This window comes from Apaloderma vittatum, unplaced genomic scaffold (genome assembly GCF_000703405.1).
Source record: "Apaloderma vittatum isolate BGI_N311 unplaced genomic scaffold, ASM70340v1 scaffold8427, whole genome shotgun sequence".
In the NCBI taxonomy this organism is placed as follows: Eukaryota; Metazoa; Chordata; class Aves; order Trogoniformes; family Trogonidae; genus Apaloderma; species Apaloderma vittatum.
Genome location: NW_009727789.1, coordinates 1 through 22,050, shown reverse-complemented (window position 1 = coordinate 22,050; position 22,050 = coordinate 1). Strand labels below are relative to the sequence as shown.

The window sequence follows — 22,050 nt, the reverse complement described above, 5'->3', positions numbered from 1 at the left end:
TTACATGTTACATGCTCATACTGTGACCATGCCAATTGGTGCGTGATTGCAGAAAAGCCTGGAAGATCTAGGGGAAATTTCCTCATTGAAATGCAAAAAGAATACTTAGGGGCTTTCTTCTTTTTGAAAGCTCAGCGCCTTTGAAAATCTTTTCAGAAGCTTTTTATAGCCTTGGGTTTGTTTTAGGGGAGAGGAGGACTTATGAGGAGGAGACTGATTTGAAACTCTCAGATTCCGTGGCTTTGTTTTCTTTGATTTTGTTCTTAAAATACATCTCGGATTTTCTGTTCTAGAGTTAGTATTTCAGAGTGAGCACATTTTAGCACACTGACCCTTTTTCATAAACAGCTGTCAGCTATGTTTTGTTGCTAGAGTATAGGTAAAATACGGTTGGAAGGTGATTGCTGGATTATTTTTTATATGTGCATTAAAAGTCTTTGCTGTTCATTTATAACTGTATAATCACGTCAACTTTTTGTTTTAAAATTTATCGTGCTCTGCCACTTGGCATAATGTAACGTGGGAAGTAATTGAAAGATGCACTATTTTATTACAGTCCGTTTTGTCAGCCTATGTGATACTTTCAGCCATAGTAGACAGTCTTTTACGAGAATTACTAGGTGTGTAGAACCCTCCTGGCAGAGACAGTAACGCATGACACTGTCATAGTCTAAAAATCTTTTTCATTGTAGCAGTTGCAACCAAGAAAGCAAAGAGACCAGTGCCTTCCTCTATGCCACTACATGACCCCCCCCAAAAAATGTTTTAAAGTGAACTTGGCATGTGTGCTTTCTCCCTGTCAGCAAAACTAGGACGAGTCAGAAGGATTTAACAACTCATTTAAATCTATATAGTGAATGAGCACAGCACATAAAGGTGTTCCAGTGACCGCTAATCAACTGACAAAATATTTATTAGCATTGGCATGCAACAGTGATGTTTTTATCTACGGAGTTTCCTTTTGCAAACATTGGATTTGTTATCTGAATTTTATAGATAAAGAAACTGAAGTAGCTTTGCTTTGGGAAAAAAGAAAATAAATCCCAAGCAACATGGTTGTTTTGGTGATGATTATTTATATGCTGGGGAGGTTTGTCCGTAATTTTACTTCCTACCTTTGTTTCTGCAGATTTTGAAATCAACAAGCCAGAGATCAAACTTGTTTTCTGAGAAATAAGCCCCTGCATGTTCTTTACATGCCTGTCAGTAGCAGACGTAAATCATGTTTTCCACTGTAGCATGGAAGCGTACAGTAATCTGAGATTTTTAATGCAGCTGTAATTCAATTTGAATGTAATATCTGTAATCACATTTCCTTCACTTCCTCCCATGGAGTTTGCATCAGCAATACCATAGTACATCTTGTATTTTCAGGTGGAAAAGCTAGAGGGGCTAATCAGTCTCTTCCATCTGTAATGACTACCTCTGCAGTGCTCTTTTTTCCCAAAAAAATATTAGTAACAGTGTGCAGAAGAAGAAAATAATTTTCAGTCACAAAATGTTGCTGACAATCAGCTCCAATGACACTGTTCCCTTCATTTCATACACTTTTTTCCATTGCTAGAAGGACTTGACAGCATCTCCCTATTTTTCAGTGCAGCTTCAGATTTCATTAAGCAGCAACTGCAGGTCTGAGCCCCTCCATCATGTGTGTTCCTACAGTTCAAGATGCTGTTAACCCACAAAACATTGTAGACAAATGCCTTTGATCATAGCTCCCAGTCCTTTCCCTCAAGCACACCTGATGTTTAACTTTCCTGGAAAGGAACACAGGTATTTTAACTGAACCTGACTGGTCCTCTGGGAAAGCCTTAGCCTGCTCCAACATTCCCTGAATGAAAGGTGCTCATATCTCCAGTTCTTCGCTAGGGTGCAACGAGTCACTAGATTTCTCCTAATGCTGACACCATCAGTCTACCTGCCCTGGGTCAGGTGTTCCCAAACAAGATCCTTGTCCCAGGGGCAGTTTCAGTCCAACTGGAAAGAATTTTAATCTCTAGACAACTGTTAGCAGTTCTAAAAGAAACCCTCCCCTTCAAAGAAGGGGTTAATCACAGAACCAGAGAATTGTTCAGGTTGGAAAAGACCTTTAAGATCATGGAGTAGAACTGTTAACCTTATTTAGAGTGAAACAAACTGCAAAGGCTCAATTCCTGCGTATCAAAGTGCTGCCTAAGGCAGAGGTTAGACCTGCTTCCACACTGGATGGCTTCCACTCACAATTGTTGCCTCTGGAGGGTGCTGAGTGCTTCCTGGGATCAGAGCAAATTCAGCCTCTTGCAAACGAAGCTGCCCCAGTACAGGGCCCTGACTATTCATGGAAAGAAAGTAAAAACACGGATTTGGCTGGAAGGATCATGTATTAAGAGTTCCTCACATTTATGCCTATCACAAATGTTATCAAACCATAAGTTCTGTTTGAAATTCTTGTTTTGATCAGAGTGCCAGTAGCAAAACCAGGACTGAGTTCATTCCTTCAGTTCTGCATCACAGTCTGTATTTGTTGTCCTCAGTGTAGGTACTACCTTGCACTGAGGGAAATAGGAGGGAAATGCTTTGCAATCCTGAACAGTGCTTGGTCCTCGTTTGTTTTCTTCTTGTGGTCTTTGTTGTTTTGAGCTTGATTTTACAATAGAAAGGTACAGTTTTTCTGGCCTCCTTTAGGCGTCCAAACCGTGTATCTGAATGTATGTCCAGCTTTGTGCTCCATATTGCCTGTGGAGTTAATGGCAAAAGAGAGCCCCTTTAGAGGTTGAACCATGAAATATACCTTGAGGAGCTGTTGAGATTAGAGAACTCGTGTTCAGGGTCTGCTTGTGTCCGTTGTTCGTGGAAGGAGCTTTCAAACACTGATTCCTGGGTGCTTCAGTTAGGAGAAATGGATCCTACTGAGGAATCATTTCAGATCTGAGGATGGAAAAAAGGAACAGTAAAATTAGACAGATTTGTCTCTGACTCTGCCTTTTGGCCGAGCACTGCTGCCTGCATATCTCTATTTTGCAGGAACCACGTGGAAAAAAATCATTGTTAAGCTAAGAAATAAAAGACAAAGAGCAGCAGCCTAGCTAAAATCTTCCTTACAGTGTCTGCCACTCTGAATTTTTGGTCATTTGAGGTCTCACCTGTCCAAGGGACACTTTCAGAAACACTCTCATTGTCTAACACTATATCTGAACTACCTTTACAGACACTAATATTAATAGAGCAAATGTCTTCTCACTTTTTCTGATTTGCAGGTCCCTAAAAATTCCCCAGTACCAGAGATTTCTCAATTTTCTCCATGGGCAGTTGTTGTGCTGTTCCTAATTTCTTTTGTGGACCCCTGGGGAAACGTCTACAGCCACCTCAGGGCCCACAAGCACAGCTTGGGGTCCTCTGCTCTGTTTGTCATGTTGAGCACTGTCACATCGAGTCGCATGTGAAGATGGCACGGTAGCAGCAGTCACTGCTACTCACATCACTAGACCTCAGACACTGTGAGTGCAGCACTGTTTATCCTCCTTTGGCATAAACAGGTCTGATGAGTGTGAATCTATCATAAAAGATTTTTGCCTACTGGGTAAATGTCTTTCTTCTAATTGTCTGCTAATTGGCAAACAGCTAATCCCACTTATTATCAAAATTCTTTCTCCAGAGAAAACTCAGCCAAGAGTTTCATAAATCCTCTTCCCTCATCCTTTTTAATTTTAAAAATTGTTCCAAGTATCATTTGGTAGCTATCACCTAAGGAGGTGTTCTGTTTGAGTTAATCAGCTCCTGCAAGGTTATCTGTGATCTATCTGCAAGTGCTTTAGCCAGCATCTTGCCTTCTGTTTTAATTAGTAATTACTGACCTGAAATTGTCACTTACCATAGGCATTTGTACTGACCTCTCAAATTAAGATCGCCCATGAAATTAAGAGAGGAAGAAGCCTGTTGGGTCACTTACTCTATCCTCCAAAGTGCATTTATTATTCGTGGTGAGTGGCAGGGAACCCAAGTGTAGGGTATGATTAAGAACACTGCAGTTAACTCGTCTTTGAAATGTAAATACAATTAATGAGCATACCTGGCTTCCCCCAGGATCTGTCCTTGTTGGCTTTGTCATTCTGACTTCTTTCTTTCTTCTCTTTCATGGGGCTCCTGATTTACTTCCTTCTCACTCAAGACTGAAAACAACATTTTGCAGAAGGATTATAAGTGGTAAAAAGCACAGAAAATGGATTCCATTGATTTCTTAAAATGTGTGCTTTACTAGTATGCCTTTCAGATTTCACTGTGTAAGTGTGGCCTTCATAATTTGGTACAAGTCATTTCACATGAACATATTATTGCAAGTTTAAAAAAGAACACCAGCTTGCTTGCAGTGAAAACCCACATTGGCAACATTTGGCTATAGTGAAACTGTGTCATTCAGTGGCTGTCACAGGCATACAACTAAAAGCATCACATATAATACAGAAAATTGTACCAGGCAAAACCAAGAAATATTATTTGGAGAAACACTGGGTCAACCAAGAGAGGGAGCAAGACAGTAGGTCACCACCTCTCAATCTTCAGTTGCCCCATACCCAAACTCTGCTCTTTATAGCTGTATACAGTGGTTTGAAAAAAGGTTAAAAATACCAAAAAAAGGCATTTTAACAATAAGCTGTGCCAGAGCTGCCACAGAGCTTTACGGGAGCCTGAACAGCAAAATCACTTTCTACACAACCAGTCCAGCTGGTAAAATACAAGCTTACTACTGATAAATTCCAGCAATAGGGTTTTTTTCCACTAGCACTTTCCTTTCATCCCTGTATCCAAGTATATCTATGCAGCTTTGCAAATAAAAATTGAAAATGTCTTCTACTGCAGCCTGCTGATCTGCTACATGTTGGAGAACAACCTCTTCCAAGCACAGGAACGCTCCATTTTCACATGTGGAGAGTTGAGCAGGTGTGGCAGAAGGCCAACATAGCTGAAAGGGTATTTCCTGACTGAGGTCAGATGTGTAAACGGAGGTTTCAATTAGAAATTTTTATAAATTAAAAAATTAGAAACATATTTTCCCTGTGAGGGCAGTGCAATGGGCTGCCCAGATGGGTGGTGGATTCTGCATCCTTGGAGATACCGAAACTTCAGTTGATGGGGGCTGAGCAATCTGCTGTGGATAGACCTGCTCGGAGCAAAGAGTTGGACAAGATGACCTCCAGCCAAGGTTCCTTCCAAATTTCAGCACCAGAGGCAGGAGACAGACCTTGTCTTTCACAGGAAATGTTACTGAAGAACTGTTACCCTGGGCAAGGTTTGCCAGCCACAGACAAAGAGACTGAAGTGAGAACAGGTATATGGTGGGGGCTGAGGGCAAAAAGGGGGCAACTCTGATGCCAGACTGGCAGAAAAGGGGGTGTGGAGAAGTCACAGAGTGGGAAGATTCAAGATGGTTGGAGGATTACAGCTACTGAATTTGGGGTGTCCTCATGAAAAAAGGAGCTTTGGGACACCAGGGAATAGAAGACAGCAGCTCTGCGGTAGGAAGCACTGACTGTGCCAGGCAGGAGGACCTGGGCATTGGTGGTTGTAAAGCAGGGCAATCTGATGGACAGAACAACCCGGACCCTCAGGGAGGGGAAGTTCTGGGGTAACCTGAATATCCCATGTTTTAGGGCAGGGAAACCTCCAAAGAGTAGCCAAGACATTCAAGGTCAGACTTGAAGGAGCTTTGAGCAATCTGATCTAGTTAAAGATGTCCCTGCTCACTGCAGGAGGGTTGGACTAGATGACCTTTAGAGGTCCCTTCCAACCCAACACATTCTATGATTCTATGACTCTATGATTCAAAGGGACTCTGGGCAGAAGGTAACATAAACAAGATAGAGCTAGAAACCTGCACCCCATCAATTATCATAGCATAAAATTACTTTGGGAATAACACTGAGAACTGTGTGTTGAAAAATAATAATACGGATTGACTAGCTTCTGTGAGATGGTCCCCAAGAAAGAGTTAAAACTAACTGCAGAACTTCAACATGGAACTAAAAATTTGCAATTTTGATTAAGAGCAGCAAGTCACTTAAAGGACTGTTAGAGACATGTTCCTGAAAGAAGTACCTCATCGTATCAAAGGCAGGGATTTCCTTGACACAGCAAAACAGATGTTGCTCCAAGATGTAGGCACTCCTGTCTTACTGAGCCACTTGCATTGCGACTGGATCATGCCTGATTTTGATGGAGCATTGTGGTGTATTAGCGGGGACACTCCCAGTGCTGCATTACTGCAGGGAAGCAGAGGACACCAGTCTTATTGGTCACCTCGTATTTTAGATGACATGTCATAGTGTCTCATTCCTAAGACAGGCTCCATAGTGAAAGACTGACAGCTACTCCATGTTTGGAGACAGGCTGGATTGATGGACCAAGGCCAGCTGAATGAGGTTCAACAAGGCCAAATGTCAGGTCTTGCCCTTGGGTCACAACAACCCAGGCTCAGGGAAGAGTGACTAAAAAGTTGCCCAGCAGAAAAGGACCTGGGGGTGTTGGTAGACAGCCACCTGAACGTGAGCCAGCAGTGTGCCCAGGTGGCCAAGCCCAAGAGAAAGCATCCTGGTCTGCATTAGGAACAGTGTGGCCAGCAGGACCAGGGAAGTGTTTTTCCCCCTGTACTTGGCACTGGTGAGGCCACATCTTGAATCCTCTGTTCAGTTTAGGGCCCTACGATAAAGACATTGAGGTTCTGGAGCATGTCTAAAGAAGGACAAAAAGCTGGTTGAAAGGTCATGAGAACAAATCTTATGAGGAGCAGCTGAGGGAACTGGGATTGTTTAGCCTGGAGAAAAGTATGCTCAGGGAAGACCTTACCACTTCCTACTACTGAAAGGAGGCTCTAGCAAGGTGGGCGTTGGTCTCATCTCCCATATAACAAGAGATAAGATGAGAGGAAGTGGCCTCAAGCTGGGCCAGGAGAGGTTTACATACAACATTAGGAAATGTTTCTTCACTGAAAAAACAGGCTGCCCAGGGAAGTGGTTGCATCACTATCCAAAGACATATTTAAAAAACGCGTAGATGTGGTGCTCAGGGACATGGTTTAGTGGGGGATTTGGTATCATTAGGTTAATAGCTGGACTCAATGATCTTAAAGGTGTTTTCCAACCTAAACAATTCTGTGATTCTATGATCAGCTCCAAGGAGAAGCTAGGACAGAGGCGGTAATGCGGGCCCCAGCACCTCTGCTAGGAGAAAAGCAGATGGGCCAGGAGTGTCAGGGGTGAAGTTACGCACTTCAGGCTCCTTCTGCTTGTAGTATTTTATATATTTAAGAGATGCCAAACCCATCCCCATTAAGATATCACCTAACACTCAAATGATTGGGAAAACATTTACCAGCTCCAGGGTCACTGAAACAGAGTATGTAATTTCTTCCAGAAATTCAGCACACACACTGTACACAAATGCAGAAGAAAATCTGTTGTAGGAATGCTCAACTGCTAATAGGCTCAATTTTCAGACAAACAAATAATCCACTGCTTTAAAAAATTAAAAAATGGGAGTTAGGCCCCAGTCATCCTGGTTAATTTGGACAGAAAAGAATTTAAATTTTGATGACAGAGAAAATTTCGATTCAGTTTCCAATGTACTGAATTTAATGGTAAACTCTTAATCTTGGCCATTTTGCAACATACAACTAATTCCTGTCACGCACCTTGCACGACGTACTATTGATTAGGCTGCAGGACTCTTCAGCAACGGAGGTTAATTTCTTCCACATTCTTACATATTTACATTCCTTCCCTCCTTATGAAATATAAAGATCAAGAGAAGTATTTTGACGTTTTGAGAACTAGAAGCACATTTCACTGTCACATTAAGACAACTTTTGTTTAGCAGACTGCAACTTTAGGGTTTAGTTTCGGTCACTGAAATCCAATGCAACAAATTCATACAGCCCTAATTGTTAGCACAGGCAAAAAATGTTAAGCAAGAAGGATTAAAGGCTACTCAGGCATAGCAGAGCTCTCCCCAACAAGACAAATTACAGCTATTATTTTATATCAATGAACTGTAATAATCTTGAATTCCCCACACTGGAAGGAAAATTTGTGATAATGAACTCTTCTCTTATCTACCTCACCTGCAAGCCTGCAATAATCAGGGTATTTCGGTAAAGAACAGGGCATTACTCATGTCAGCTTTGCTCATATGAATTTATTTAAAAAAACACATTTTAAAAATCATCTTCCAATGAGACAATATGTATATTATGACTGATGCTCAAATAGAGTTGTGTACCATGGATGTCTAAAAATAATGTGATTTTAAAAATAACATTTCTCACAGGAGTTAACGCTTGGACTTCAGAAACAGGGAATAAAGCCTGAGTGCACGACTCACCCTTTGCATAGCCGATCTTTGCAGAGCAGAGAAGTTTTAACAAAAGTGGTTGCTGTCTTTAGTTTACACATCATTTTTTTTTTATGTCAGGTTCACCTCTGCCTTTCTGTGCTGGCACAAAGCTGACTCCTCTGCAACCTCTTAGACTCACAGCTTGGAGTTTTCTTTTGGAACTAGCAGGAGGTGACACTGGGTGAAAGCAAGGGTGATCCTCTCAGCGTGCGATTCCGAAGCAATTCTGAGCAGGTCTCCAAAGATGAAACAAGCTGAAGAAACGGATCAACTGGAGGATGGTCCTGTGCTATCTGGCGTTTAAAAGTCTCTCTGCACTGTATCTCCCATTTGATGTGTGATGCGGGTGCACAGTGCTCAGCATAGGCCCAGCAGGGTCAGCGCTGTCACCAGGCTGTGGGGGCAGCCATGCCCACCCCAGGACATCCTTACTTGCCAGCCTTTTTTTTGGAAAAAGGGTGACACGGTAGCCTTACGAGGAGAAAAAGAAAAACAGCAGAAAATTCCCTTTTCATTTCTGACAGCCACCTGCTCATACATCCCCACTTGTCGTTGGCAGCACAAGTGATGGAGGATTACGGGTCTCTGCTTCATCCAGCACAGCCCAGGAAGTCAGTTTAGCACCACCTCACCTCTGAGCAAGTGCAGCAAATACCTGGATGGGAGGAGAATCAGTGTCCAAGAACATGTTCCCAAAAAGCACAATCTACTGATCATTTAAGGCCAAGAGCTGCCTGAAATATTACCGCAGAAAGTAAGAACTTGTGCAGAGACTTATGAAATATTATGCCCATGTGTTTAAATTTCTGCATTCTAGGCTGTGGAAGACAGAAGAGCAGAATCAGCAAGGGGAAACACTGGCTTTTGGGAACAATGATAGATATTTCGTCTGTCAGTGATCCTCAATCATTATCCCATCTTTCCATCCTTGTCTACTCTCAATTCATCCAAGGGTGAAACTTCAAGAAGAGGTAGCAAGGACACCTACAGAGAGAAATTTACTTTGGGATTTTGGTCTCCTAGGTAAAGCTGCCGAGATATTTTGGAAGAGCAAGCCGCGCCTCTGCCTCCTCCGATTGGCAATCCAGCTCCTGCCCATCCACAGCAATGCTGTCCCTGAGCATTTCACCTGTCTTACAAATCCTTCCGTATATTCATCTTCTCCTGCATTAATTTTGCAGTTGTTGGGGTTTTTTTTGTGGGGCAGGAGGAAGTGTTTCATCACCTTCGGAACCTGCACTTCTGTCTCATCACGTTATACTTGCAAAATGATAAAGGCAAATGATAAAGTTTGCTCAGCTTTTAAAAAATGAGTAATAAGACCAGGCTCCAGAAAGAGCAGGCAATTAAGTACGGCAATTACACCCCCTCTACCATTACTGTGCTCTTTGCAATGAATGTAAGTATTCATTTCTACTACCGTTCACTAATTTAATGGTTTTCTAGGATCTCTGACAGTCAAGACACTCGCACTCTGACAAGCTACTAGAGCTGTGGATTTGGGTGACAAAAGCAGATGGAAGGGAAGGAAAAAAAAAAAATCCACCTTCTAGACTTGAGTTTCAAGGAGAGCAGTTGAGCATGAAGCAGGCCAGCTCTGTCTTACTGAGACTGAATCTGAAAGCAAGCTGTGCATTAACACCACACATGGGATGGTCAAGTTCCTGAGAACAGCAGTGACACTACTTCTTTCAGGACTAATGCTGCCCTTTGAACATTTTAAAGGGGATGACAGATTTATTACTAACTAGTGAGATTCTTTCTTCACCAATTACTAGAGGCAGCACCCTAGCTTGAAGCAACTGCTGCGTAACTAGCTCTGGAAAAAAGTCCCACTACTAAACCCTTCCCTGCAAAAAAAATAAAAAAAGGCAGGGGGGAGACAGTATTTAACAAAGTGAATTAAATACCATTTCCTATCTATTAACAGCCCAAATCAGCAGAGTGAAGTAACAAAAGGGCATGAATTCAGTAATATTTTAGGTACTATAGTATATAGATATAATGCGTTAAAGCCATGCAGCATAAGGTCGCATATTCAGTGTTGGTTGGGGTTTGGGGTGTTTCTTCCCCTTTTCTATTGTGTTTGATTTTTTTTAAAAAAAAAAAAAACTTCAGTAGCTCTCTTCAGTCTTACACTGGGAGTAAGCGGTATATTCCACCTTTTCTCAAAGACACGCTACATCAAAGCAAATGAATGCACATACACAGCTAGTCACAGACAGTGTAAAACACTAATTCACCATTTCATTTGTTGTTCATATTTTCACAATTTATTTTGCCATTTTAAAAATGTCACGTATCAACTCAACACATGAAAGAGTATTTGTTAAAAGTTGAAACCTTACCCTTGGTTAAATCACAGTCAAAAGGAATCATCTTTACAGCATTATGTATGTTGAGGTAAACCCAAAATTGTCAGCCACCAAGCAGACTTGCCTTACATAGATATATTCCTTCTTAACAAAATGTTCCATGTTGTCAAACTGATTTACAAGCAAAACAGAAGTATTGCTCATCCACAATTCTAACGCAACTGCTTACAAACAAGAGTCAGAAGACATTGTGTCAGTACACCACACAAACAAGTGTGGTTAAAATAAAAGGCAGCAAAGAGTGAGATATATAAATCAGTAGGTGGAACATACATGCTCAAACTAAGACTTACCACAACACAGAAAAACCAACTTCTGTTTACAGCCTTTTCCATCAGCAATAAAAACGCAAGCAACAGCATTGATGCTCTCTCCTTCATGACAGCTTACAAATACTGCAGAGCAACTATGATGTTATGAGTCTTCAAGGCAACTTGTTTAGGTAAGAACCTAAAGATGGATTTGTGGCTGTCAACAATCCATCTGGTTTCTAAAACTGAGTAAACATTGTTTAGTTAACTGTGGTTTATGTTCATAGAAAAAATAAGATATCTGACTTTGAATTAGACCCACATGCAGTCAAGCATGGACAAGTAGACAACATTTGCAACATTTCTGGTATCGTGACACAACATTGTGTGTACAGCTTTGGGCATCAGAGTTAGAACATCATGTCATCTAGTCCATCCTCCATAAACTTCTTGTAAATTGCCATAAACTTTGCCACAAATGCTTCCAGATGATAAATGGCTTTGCTGCCCAGTTGCAGGCGGTGCTCATAGAAGGCCGCCATCTGTGCAACTTCTGCTTTCAGCTGTCCATCACAGTTATGCAGAAGCTCTGTCAGGAGGCCCTAAAAGGTGAAAACATGACAGCATTTGAAAAATTATGTATTTTTTGTTAAGAAGATAACCTAATTTCTCTGAAAATAGCCACAATATGACCCATAGTTCACTCATGAATCCCAACAGAAGAGCTATTAAAGAATCAACTAGATTCATGGAACTATGTCTCTTCAGAACTTTCTTTCAAGATAAATTTCTCATGTCAAAATAGATGTTGCCTATTGTGTTCTTATGTGGGAAAAATCATATATTGGAACTACTTATGCCTTAATCTGGTCTCCAAATACTAAAACCTCTACAGCATGTAGCCACATGGCCCTGGGGAGAATTTTTACCACAATAGCAAGTGTATTATAATCACTTACTCTCTATCTTGACAGCTTCAAGCCCAAAGAGAAATAACATTAATAAATAACGAGAAAAGTTAATAAATGTTATTTTATATTTATTAAGTTATTAAAAAACATTTAAAGTTTATCTGTTTAACTATATATACATATGCATGTGCAGATATACAAGATACTTTGCAATAATACTTCAGTCATTAAAAAAAAAAAAAGTGTTACTTTAGATCTGAGACAGCAACAAAATCATTGATTTTCAATCTCTCTTAAAATGGGTTAAGTCAGAATTAAGTGAGAAGTATTTCTAGACCATTTCAAGTTTATGAAGAGGGAGTGAGTAGAGAACATCCATCTTTGGCCTGACAACAACAGTTCTCAAACAGGGCAATGCAGGATCCACTAACCTACCATAAGAAAGGACAGTTAAAGAAACACCCAACAACCAAAACTGTCAGCAACTAGAAATCTGGTGATGTGAACAGAAATATATTATCTTGTAATTACATCTCACAGCAAAGTCCATCTAGGGCAAGTCACTGTACTCTTTGCTCCGCACTAGTTGTCTTCAGAATCCTTTCATCCTGCCTAAAATACAAACATACTTTTTTTCTTTCCAAGGTGACTTCTGTCTTGGAAGAGGCCTGCTGGTCTAGCACCCTTCAGCAAACCTCTCCCCTAAGACACTCACAGCAAAGTCCATCTAGGGCAAGTCACTGTACTCTTTGCTCCGCACTAGTTGTCTTCAGAATCCTTTCATCCTGCCTAAAATACAAACATACTTTTTTTCTTTCCAAGGTGACTAGCACCCTTCAGCAAACCTCTCTCCTAAGACATGGCAAATATTGAACTTACAACAACAAAACTTTTGCAAAAGAAAACAAACCATTATCAAAATTAGCCCATAAAATACGTTTATGGTTCAATACAGAAACTGTCCTGAGAAGTCTTCAGAGGGGCAAAGCACATCCTCCTTTGTTCTCACTCAGCTATGATGCTGCTGGTCTGTGATCACAGAACAAGTTTTAGTAAACCACTCAACAGAGGCGTGAACTAGGAAGCCTGCAATAAAAGTAAACTAGATATTTACACTTTTCACATTAGAGAACAGAATCTTTCTTTCTGCCTCCAAAAAATCTACACAACTCAGAACTATCATGCCTAAATATATTTAGGCATGAACCTAACTAAACAGTCTGCTATACTGACCAAGGATCATGAGAAGCGAATGCTATGTATCGGTGTTTGCAGGAAGAGGTCTTTTAATTACAGCTTCGGAGCAATAATCTGGACTATTTTGCTTACACCAGTGGAAAGAAACACAAGAGAAAAGTAACTTTGGGTCAGCTGTGTTTATCTGGAAAGGACACAGCTTTTCTGTCATAGCATTAGTATTTGTAACACATTAAGAGCTAAATGGCTGAATTACCTTCATTATAATCTCAGGAGGAATGCAGTGGGTCAGGAGTTCGTAAAGCCGTCCACGGACTTCTAAAAGCCTGTTGGAAAGACACCACAACAAATCTGAACTATGTCCCAAAAGCATACTAACGTGTTTTCACTATTTATGGAATACATTGCAGGAACAAAAAAAACTCAACTCAAGCAAAGGGGTTTTTTTTAGTTTTGGTTTTGAGTGTTTTTTAAATCCAAAAACATTCCACAAGTCAGTTTCAATTCAAACGCTACCTATCACCTTTTGCTCAAAACAGTAGGATAAGTTACACATACTCTAGTTACAATAGTCTCATTTAATCTAGAAGCTACAAGGCTATTGGCACTCCACTTGGGCCTGTCTCCCTTCATATCTCAATTATTATTCATGCTTAAGATTAGTGAGAAGACCCACAAAGCTGATTAGAGTCACAAGATTCATTTACACTGTTTTTCTGTGCTTATTGTTTACCAGAGAGGGTAAGAAGATTAGGTGGCAGCAAGTGACACAGTTATTAAATCTCAGCTTTTGATATCAGGAGGTCAGAGACTATAAGCATTTAAATTAAAGAATTTAAGTGACATCTCATGTAATATATGGAACAGACTAAAATAAACAGACCACGTATATGACATCGAGATGGATGAAGGGGGCATCATCTAAAGTGCTTTTAAAAAAGTAAAAAATTGATGATTTCTCATTTGCAGTTCTTTTACAAAGGTGTGTTGTACAAAGACGGTGAAAGAAATGCCTAAAAAAAACCCACAAACAAATAAACAAAAAAAAAACCCCGAACCCCACAACAAAGTACAACCAACAGCTCCCAAACGCCCCCCCAAAAAATCCCAAATAGACAGATATCACAACACACAACTAAGCATATGTTCACTTTCGATTGCAAAGCTTCATCAGAGAAAACCAACAATTGTTTTGGTTCCTGAAGCTCATTCAATCTCCTCTGGTAATTTTAAAACTTACTTCTTCCAGCTGCAAAGTACCAGCTCCAGTAGAAATGCCAGAAAACTACATATAAATGAAGTATATTGTTAAATATAAGAGTTTTTTAGGTTCAAGAGCATACCAAAACCATAATTCATAGCTGTAAACAAGTGTATTCACCTACCTCTGTGGAGTCTGTTGACCAACAATAGCATTTGCAGTTTCTCTCAAATAAACTTCCCAGTCCATCTCAGGAATGTCTTGATCAGCAGTAAACGGATACCTACATAATATTTTTAAAAATTAAAATCAAAGCACACTGTTACCTATTCTAATAAGGCCTCAGTAGTAAATTAATTTATGTGCCCAAGAGTATAATTTACATTAATTTTTAGCAGTTACTTACTGTTGCACTCTGCAGGACTCGCACATAAGTAGTGCCTTCCGAAGATTCCTGCCAGATTTCTCTGCAAGCCTTTGAGCCAGTTCCTGAGGAAGCGTCAGGCCTTCTTTCTTACACACACTGGACAAGACATTGCAGATCTACATGGAAAACAAGATAGCAGGGAACGCAGCCCTTAGCAAACAGTTTAGCACCTAGAGATTCTTCCATCTGAAATGTTTCTGGACCAGAGATGGACCAGTGTTTCATAAGACGTGCTTGACAAGCCACCCACCACAAAGCAAAACCAGGTCACTTTGTGGAAGAAAAAGATTTTGTAAGCCCACAGCAAGAACTTATCTAGTAAGAAATTTTAAGTAACTTATTTTTGCTTCTGTTTCAACATACATCTTCAATGCTGGGAGCAGGCACTCGTACAGCCAGGCATCTGCTTTGAATAGGGCCTATAATTTTTGACATGGAGTTGCAGCACAGGATCAACCTGCAGGTCGCCATGTACTTCTCCATAGTTCTTCGCAAAGCATGTTGAGCATCTTTAGTGAGTTTGTCAACTTCTGTTAACAGCACCACTGAAAAAGGATAAAAAACATGGGATTTTTTTAGTAATATTAAATCTTTCAAACTAAAAAAAACCACTTTAACATGCAAGCAATAATACCAAAATAAAATTACACAAGAAGAAAAATGCAGCATGATTGCACAGAAAAGAGAATAAAGACTTAAGAGAATCTGTATGCCTTTTTGCCTGTATAATCTTCTGCTCCTTTAAACACTACGTCAACTTCTTCTGAGAAGGGCCTGCACCACTTCAGTGCCAGAAGTAATCTAGGCAGGAGTAAAAGCTTTCACTTTGATAATTACCACAGTAACTTTTTAAAGGAATTTTAAAGTAAGAAATGAAAAATAATTTGTGGTATAAGGACACAACAAAAAACCAAAAAATTTCCTGAAAACTATCCTTAATACATTTTATACTTAAAAGCCAATGTCTTAGCTTAACAAAGGAGTAGCAGAAAGCTGCCTTGTTATTGTAGCTGCAGCGCCTTTCCATCGTCTTTTAAAGAAAAAAGGAAAAAAACCCCAAGACATAAAAATTCACAAATCATATTTCAAAAATGCTTCAGAACAATCTGGAAACACCTAACATGAAGCATCTAACCTGACCAGCTCCCTTCTGCAAGCTCCTCCACAGGAAACTCAAAGATGGCTCATTTGAGTACACTGAACGGTCCAGTGACGACAGCCTGGAGGGGCAGCTCATCCCATTATTCTTCTTCCATTTCTTTTCTGGCTGTATATGCAGCCCAGGGAGATCAGGCAGTTTACCTGATACTCTGTGGTGCATGGTATGAGCCAATCAATGTCTAGCAGCTTAGGTGAAATATAGTGTTTCCTGAGAAGAGTGAGGAAAAGGAGACAAAGTACTAAATCCATGACCACTTTCAGCTATTTTCTGCTCTACTCTATCAAGATTTCCTCTCTCCTTCAATCTCTTGTTATGTATCATAGAATCATAGAATGGCATAGGCTGGAAGGGACCTTGGAGATCATCTAGTCCAACCTCCCTGTTTTGGGCAGGGACGCCACCTCTCGACTAGACCTGGCAACACATGGGGACCGAGCGGGATGTAGCTTCATTTTTGTTTTCAGTTTAATCATGGGAAGACAAAGTAAGCCAATTGCAGCAACATGTGGCTTAGAAAACCGAATAAAATTTGAGTTTTCTTACCCAGTGTCCTTCTATACAGTATAGATAAAATTCTTCTAAACTTTCTGCCTAAAACAGCTCATCCCCCAAAACACAAACTTACACAGCACCATTTGCTATATAGTTATCCTGCCCCTTAACTCAATATTAAGCCTCAGTAGCTCATAACTCAAATACTACTGTACATTAAACTATGTTACAGTGCATTTCAGTGGTAGACTTGGGGAAAAAAAAAAGCAGGAATCAAAGCTCCCCCTGGTCAGCCACAGTCATGCAGCTACACCCTGTCCTCCTAAGAAACCAACCAGACAACCTTGCAGAGTATTTAACCACTCAAGATATTTCCACAGAGAAAGTAAAATAGGAGGTTGTTTAATCTGAGAAAGGTTCATGTGTGTCTTCATGCAATACACAGGTACAAACAAAACAGCGGAAATCTCTGAAAAACAAGTTTTAGAAGTACTTTTACCAGTTTTGCTCACCTTTAAAATCTCTTTGAGTACTTGTCTCAAGCTGTTGGGATTGTGCTACTGTCTTCAAGAGTTCCTGAATGACTACACGGTCATTGTTTCCTGCATCACTGTACCAGGAGTTTAAATAAAACTTATTTTAAAACCGTTGTATATTGCATACAAAATACATCCTTCTAAACAGCCCCTTGATGAACTGACTGAACAAGAAAGACAAAAGAATTCAGAATCTTTTGAGGTTGGAATTAAGCTCAACACACATATTTTGTTGGAAGTTATCTTCCCAATAACAAAAACAACCCAAAGCTCACGCAGGCACAGTTGGATTAGTAGCGCTGTATTGGGAAGTAGTGAAACCATTGTCAAATGTTTTATTAACTCATTAAAATAGAATTTATTTTCTGGTATAAGAAATCTAAACTTTTGTTACCTACGATTTGAGGAAAGACACAATATGAACATTTGTACCCATTATGGGAGGAAAAATTAAGTCTAACAACATAACATGATGCCTAACTCAAAGGACTGATGTAAAGGCATAAGTTTGGGGGTTTTCCCCAGAAAACTAGATGTCATGCTATGAACAATATATATAATTAATGTAAACTTGAATGGCAGACACACAGAAGTTACAAAGAATTCTAAATAAAAGATTGATACTGAGGTATTATAACACCACAGATGGTTAGATTTTTTCCTCTTAGAAGGCAGGAAAACATTAGCTCTCCTCCTGCCTTTTCTCCTCACTATCCACCACAGCAGCACTGCACAGCTTTTTCAGTCCCCAGGCTGACAGCTCAGCTAGTTTCACTCAGATTCCACAACCACTAGGGAATGACTTGCAAGCTGGATTACTGGAAAAGCAGAGGTGAAGGAAACCCTCATACTCTTTAGCATGCCCAGACTGTTGCCTTCACAGGGGCAGCGATGTTTTACTGGCAAGCAAACAAAAAAGCATTTGTTTGTCCTGATCACCGCTCAACCAGACCTTCCCCATTCTTGCCAAGGAGAAGGCAGCAGAACAGACAGAAGTGTATTAGCTCAGCAGTGCACAACCTGCTGAAGAGGCTGTGCTGAGCTGAGAGAGCAAAACAGAGATCCTTCCTTCATCAGAGTAGCAGACCTTCGATTACAGCACAAGAAAACCCAAAAAGCAAAACAGAATAAGCCACTTACACTTATGAGCTAGGCCAGTGTTTGGAGAAAGAAAATAATTAAAATAGTTACCTAATATTTAAGGATAAATTCTTCTCTACAGTAGTAGAAAATTTAGAGTTCTAGTTTCATGGTAAACGATTATCCTTGATACTACATCACCACAGCAAACATTACAGGAAAAGAAATTAACAAAGGACTGCAACCACATAAATATTTATTTTTTATTGTTTATTCTTTCACTATCCACATACTCAGGAGAACTCATTTTAGAACCTCTACCAAAACTAGTCAAGTGACCACCAGACAATGCTTTGGAATTCAGAAAACATCCTCCTCTTGGAGGAAAAAGAACAGTTCTATTTAATAAAGTTCCATAATAAATTCAAAGTCTGCAGAGTCTTTCCCAGAAGTTTATTTCCTTTCCCTGTCAGCCATTGATCGTGTTCCATGTTACTCAAGTTGTACAACATGGAGGTACGTAGATGTGGCACTCAGTGACATGGTTTAGTGGTATACTGGTTAAAGTGCCAGGTTAAAGGCTGGACTCAATATTCAACGTCTTTTCCAATCTAAAAGATTCTATGATTTCACAGTATTATAATTAAATCAAAGTTTGCAGACTATAGGACAACACATAGAGGTTCGTTGTCTGGCCAGACAAAAACATGACAATTGCTTCATCACTTAAAGCCTATGAATCAATATATTAATTCTTAATCGAAACTCAGCACTACTATTACGTACAATGGCCAATGCAGCAGTTCTACACTTTCAGGATTTTTAAATTTAAAGTAAAATACTTTATATCCTTCAAGTTAAAAGGACTCTAGGGAGAGTAACAGAAGAAGTATTAGTAGTATCAGAAGACTGAATGGTCACACATTTTATATCATCAAAAATGACATGTTAAAACCAGTAAAGTCTCAGTTTTAATTATTTAGGTCTGCATTAGAATACCAACAGATATTCACTAATCAACACATAGAGGAAAAAGCTACAGAAAAAGCTTTTAAAGGAGAACGAGAACAGCTTCTAAAACACAGAGCAACAGGAGAAAAGGTTTAGCAATAACTACAAAGCTAAAAGTTACTTCAGGATATAAGCTGTCTTAGAATTGCAACCCAGACGACAAAGCCAACATAACCAAAGCCTCACAGTGCCCAACAGCATTTATTCTCATGTGATTTAAAGCAACATTAAAGGGTTTCAGGTAAATATAAATATTTGCTTCAGGTCAGTGAACTATCAGCAGCAATTTCACAACTGTCAAAGAAGACATAAGACGACATACAGTACACCATTACAGCTTGTCGCTTAAATCAACATCTGACCTCACTCATGACAAGACTCTCAGTATTTTTTCTTTCCTACGTAGCTCTAAAGTCTTTATTTTAAGAGCTACTGAGTAAACCTTGCTCACTTCCAAATCACTTTATTTTTGTATTTGTGAGAGAACAAACAATATAGGTGTGTTGGTTCCAATAAGAAGTTCTCAATTTCAACTTAAATGGTTAAACCTATGAACCTAGAACTGCTTCTGTTACCCAGTCCTCAACATCAGCATGCTTATGTGGCTAGTTAAGCTGAACATTGCTGTCTTTAGTATACAGCAATCCAAACTTCTGTTCATTTAGAGCTGTTAAATTAAAAATCTTCTCCCTGCTTCCACCTCCAATCCAAACCCATAAACCATTACCTAATTGCCCAATTTGTTGCCTGAGCAAATCAAGCCCTCACATACCCAGGCTGAAACCACTTGCAACATGACCAGCAGCTTATATTTGAAGTGGGACATTTTTACTGTACGCTTACCTTGGGTTAACTTCAAGGTGATAATTACTTGCAATGGTGCTAATTTCAATTTTCTTTTTAGAAGGTGCCTACATAGAAAGTAAACATATTAAATTTCAGAATAAGTGCTTTAAAAATTCAGTGAAAAAAATTATCTTACACATTACAATTGGCTAGGCAACAGGCAAACCAAAAGTCTCAGAGATCAAAGAAACGTCGAGACACAAGACTTGCACATCTCCTACCCTTCAACCCCACATCCAAATACTGACACCTCATCCAGCCTCCAAAATAACAGTAGTAGTAATTCTTACAAGAATACATAGCACATAATACTGCATACTCCAGTTACTGAGTTTTGCAAGAAAAAAATTTGGTTTGAATGGCTAATTCCAATAATAAGTAATACTTTGTCCTTCCAGACATATACTGGAGGGGAAATCTCTGGACAAGCCTGAAGAGGCTGTTTACTTCTCTTGGCAAAGGATTTCAAGTCTACACTTCATTTAAATAAAACACTAGTATAGACTTGAAATACCAGTATTTGGGTTTGAACAGTTAAATATATCCTCTATTTCTACCATCCAATCTAAGTATTATATTTGTTCCACTACTGGGAATTAAAAAGCAAGCTTTCAATAATAAACAATTAAATGCCATAGACCAAGGCAGATAGAATTTAAATTGATTTTTTTTTGCTAATGCTTAAATTGTCACAATAAGAATGAGAAAACAAGTCCAAACTTGCATATGTGCAAAAAGAAGTGTTAATAATCTTTAAAATTATGGTTATTTTTACAGACAAGTAGTATTGTCTACATGTAATGGAAAGCCAGCTATTGCAACACATGCTGTCGTCCAAACCTGTAAAAAGAACCCCAAAACAACCAAAAAAAACCCCTCTCAAAATAAACAAAAAAAACAACCAGCCACAGAAAACAGCAAAAAACCTGCATTCTCCCACCCATGCGGACTTAAGAGACAAGAACATTTGGCAACAGCATTTGTTCATGTAACCAAAGTAGCCCAATTAATTACATAAAAGAGCTTGAAGATACCGAGTGCAAAAAGAGTATCTTAAAAACTCAAATATAAAAAGGCCTCACAACAGAAATACACACGTAAATATTCACATTAGTTCGCAGCAGATGGGAGATTTATTTTTACCGTTATACTCTGATGCTCAATCCTTAGTTTTTCCACTCCTGCACCATATAATTCCCTTAATAAACACATTATTCTTGTCTTTTTCCCAGCTCCTGATGGTCCATACACCAACAGATGAGGGAAGTCACCACACTGAACCTGAACGCAAACCAATAAGATTAGTTATCTACAAGTCTTTTAAGAGAATATTCATCCTTCCATTCTCACTCGTTTACATAAGACTTTTCCAGCTCAGTCGCAACATAGTAGAACTGCTTAATTCCTTTACTACAGCAATATTTCCTACAGAACGTTGTGTTTGTCTGAAGACCATGCATGACTCATTTAACTCCAAATACCTCACCCCTCAAAGAAAGAAAAAACACAAAAACCTCCACTACAAAAACAATCTCAAAACCAAGAAAAAACCCACCCCAGCATTTACATGCTTTTCAAGGCCTCTAGAGTGACAGCTCTAATGAACACACAGTAAAAAGGATTAAACCAAAGCTTAGAGCAGACACAAACAATTATGATATATGTGCATACATACAACTACTTTGTTGTTTCATTTGCAAGCCTTGAATATGGGCAATAGATAGCCTACGTTTAAGTAAAGTTAGGAGCTTCTTTCCTGAAAAGCTAAGAAGAGTAACTTGGAGAACATCTGACCAAACCCCACAGTCAGAATTTACATTACTGATATACCAGTCACAGAATTGCTGAGGCTGGAAAGGACCTCTGAGATCATCAAGTCCAGCCTATGTCCCAACACCATCACACCAGCCAGACCATGGCACTAAGTGCCACATCCAGCCTCTCCTTAAACACCTCCAGGGACAGTGACTCCACCACTGCCCTGCGCAGTGCATCCCAGTGTCTGAGCACCCTCTCCGTAAGGAAGTGCTTCCTGAGATCCAACCTAAACCTTCCCTGACGCAGCTTCAGGCCATGATCCCTCCTCCTGTCACTGGTTGCCCGGGTTCTCCCGGCCCCCACCTGACTACACCCTCCCTTCAGGCAGTTGCACAGAGTGACAAGGTCCCCCCCTGAGTCTCCTCCAGGCTACACAACC

At 39.8% G+C, this 22,050-nt stretch overlaps 1 protein-coding gene across 1 annotated transcript; it reads right to left on the bottom strand.

The window, feature by feature from the left end:
* Positions 1 to 11,206: 11,206 nt before the first annotated feature.
* RFC3 (replication factor C (activator 1) 3, 38kDa) lies at positions 11,207 to 21,134 on the bottom strand (the record flags this gene model as incomplete). Its single annotated transcript, XM_009873814.1, has 8 exons — positions 11,207 to 11,592; positions 13,355 to 13,424; positions 14,484 to 14,582; positions 14,706 to 14,842; positions 15,090 to 15,271; positions 16,893 to 16,990; positions 19,851 to 19,918; positions 20,997 to 21,134. Coding segments are annotated over 8 exons (984 nt in total), but the record flags the coding sequence as incomplete, so codon positions are not given.
* Between the last annotated feature and the right edge of the window lie 916 nt (positions 21,135 to 22,050).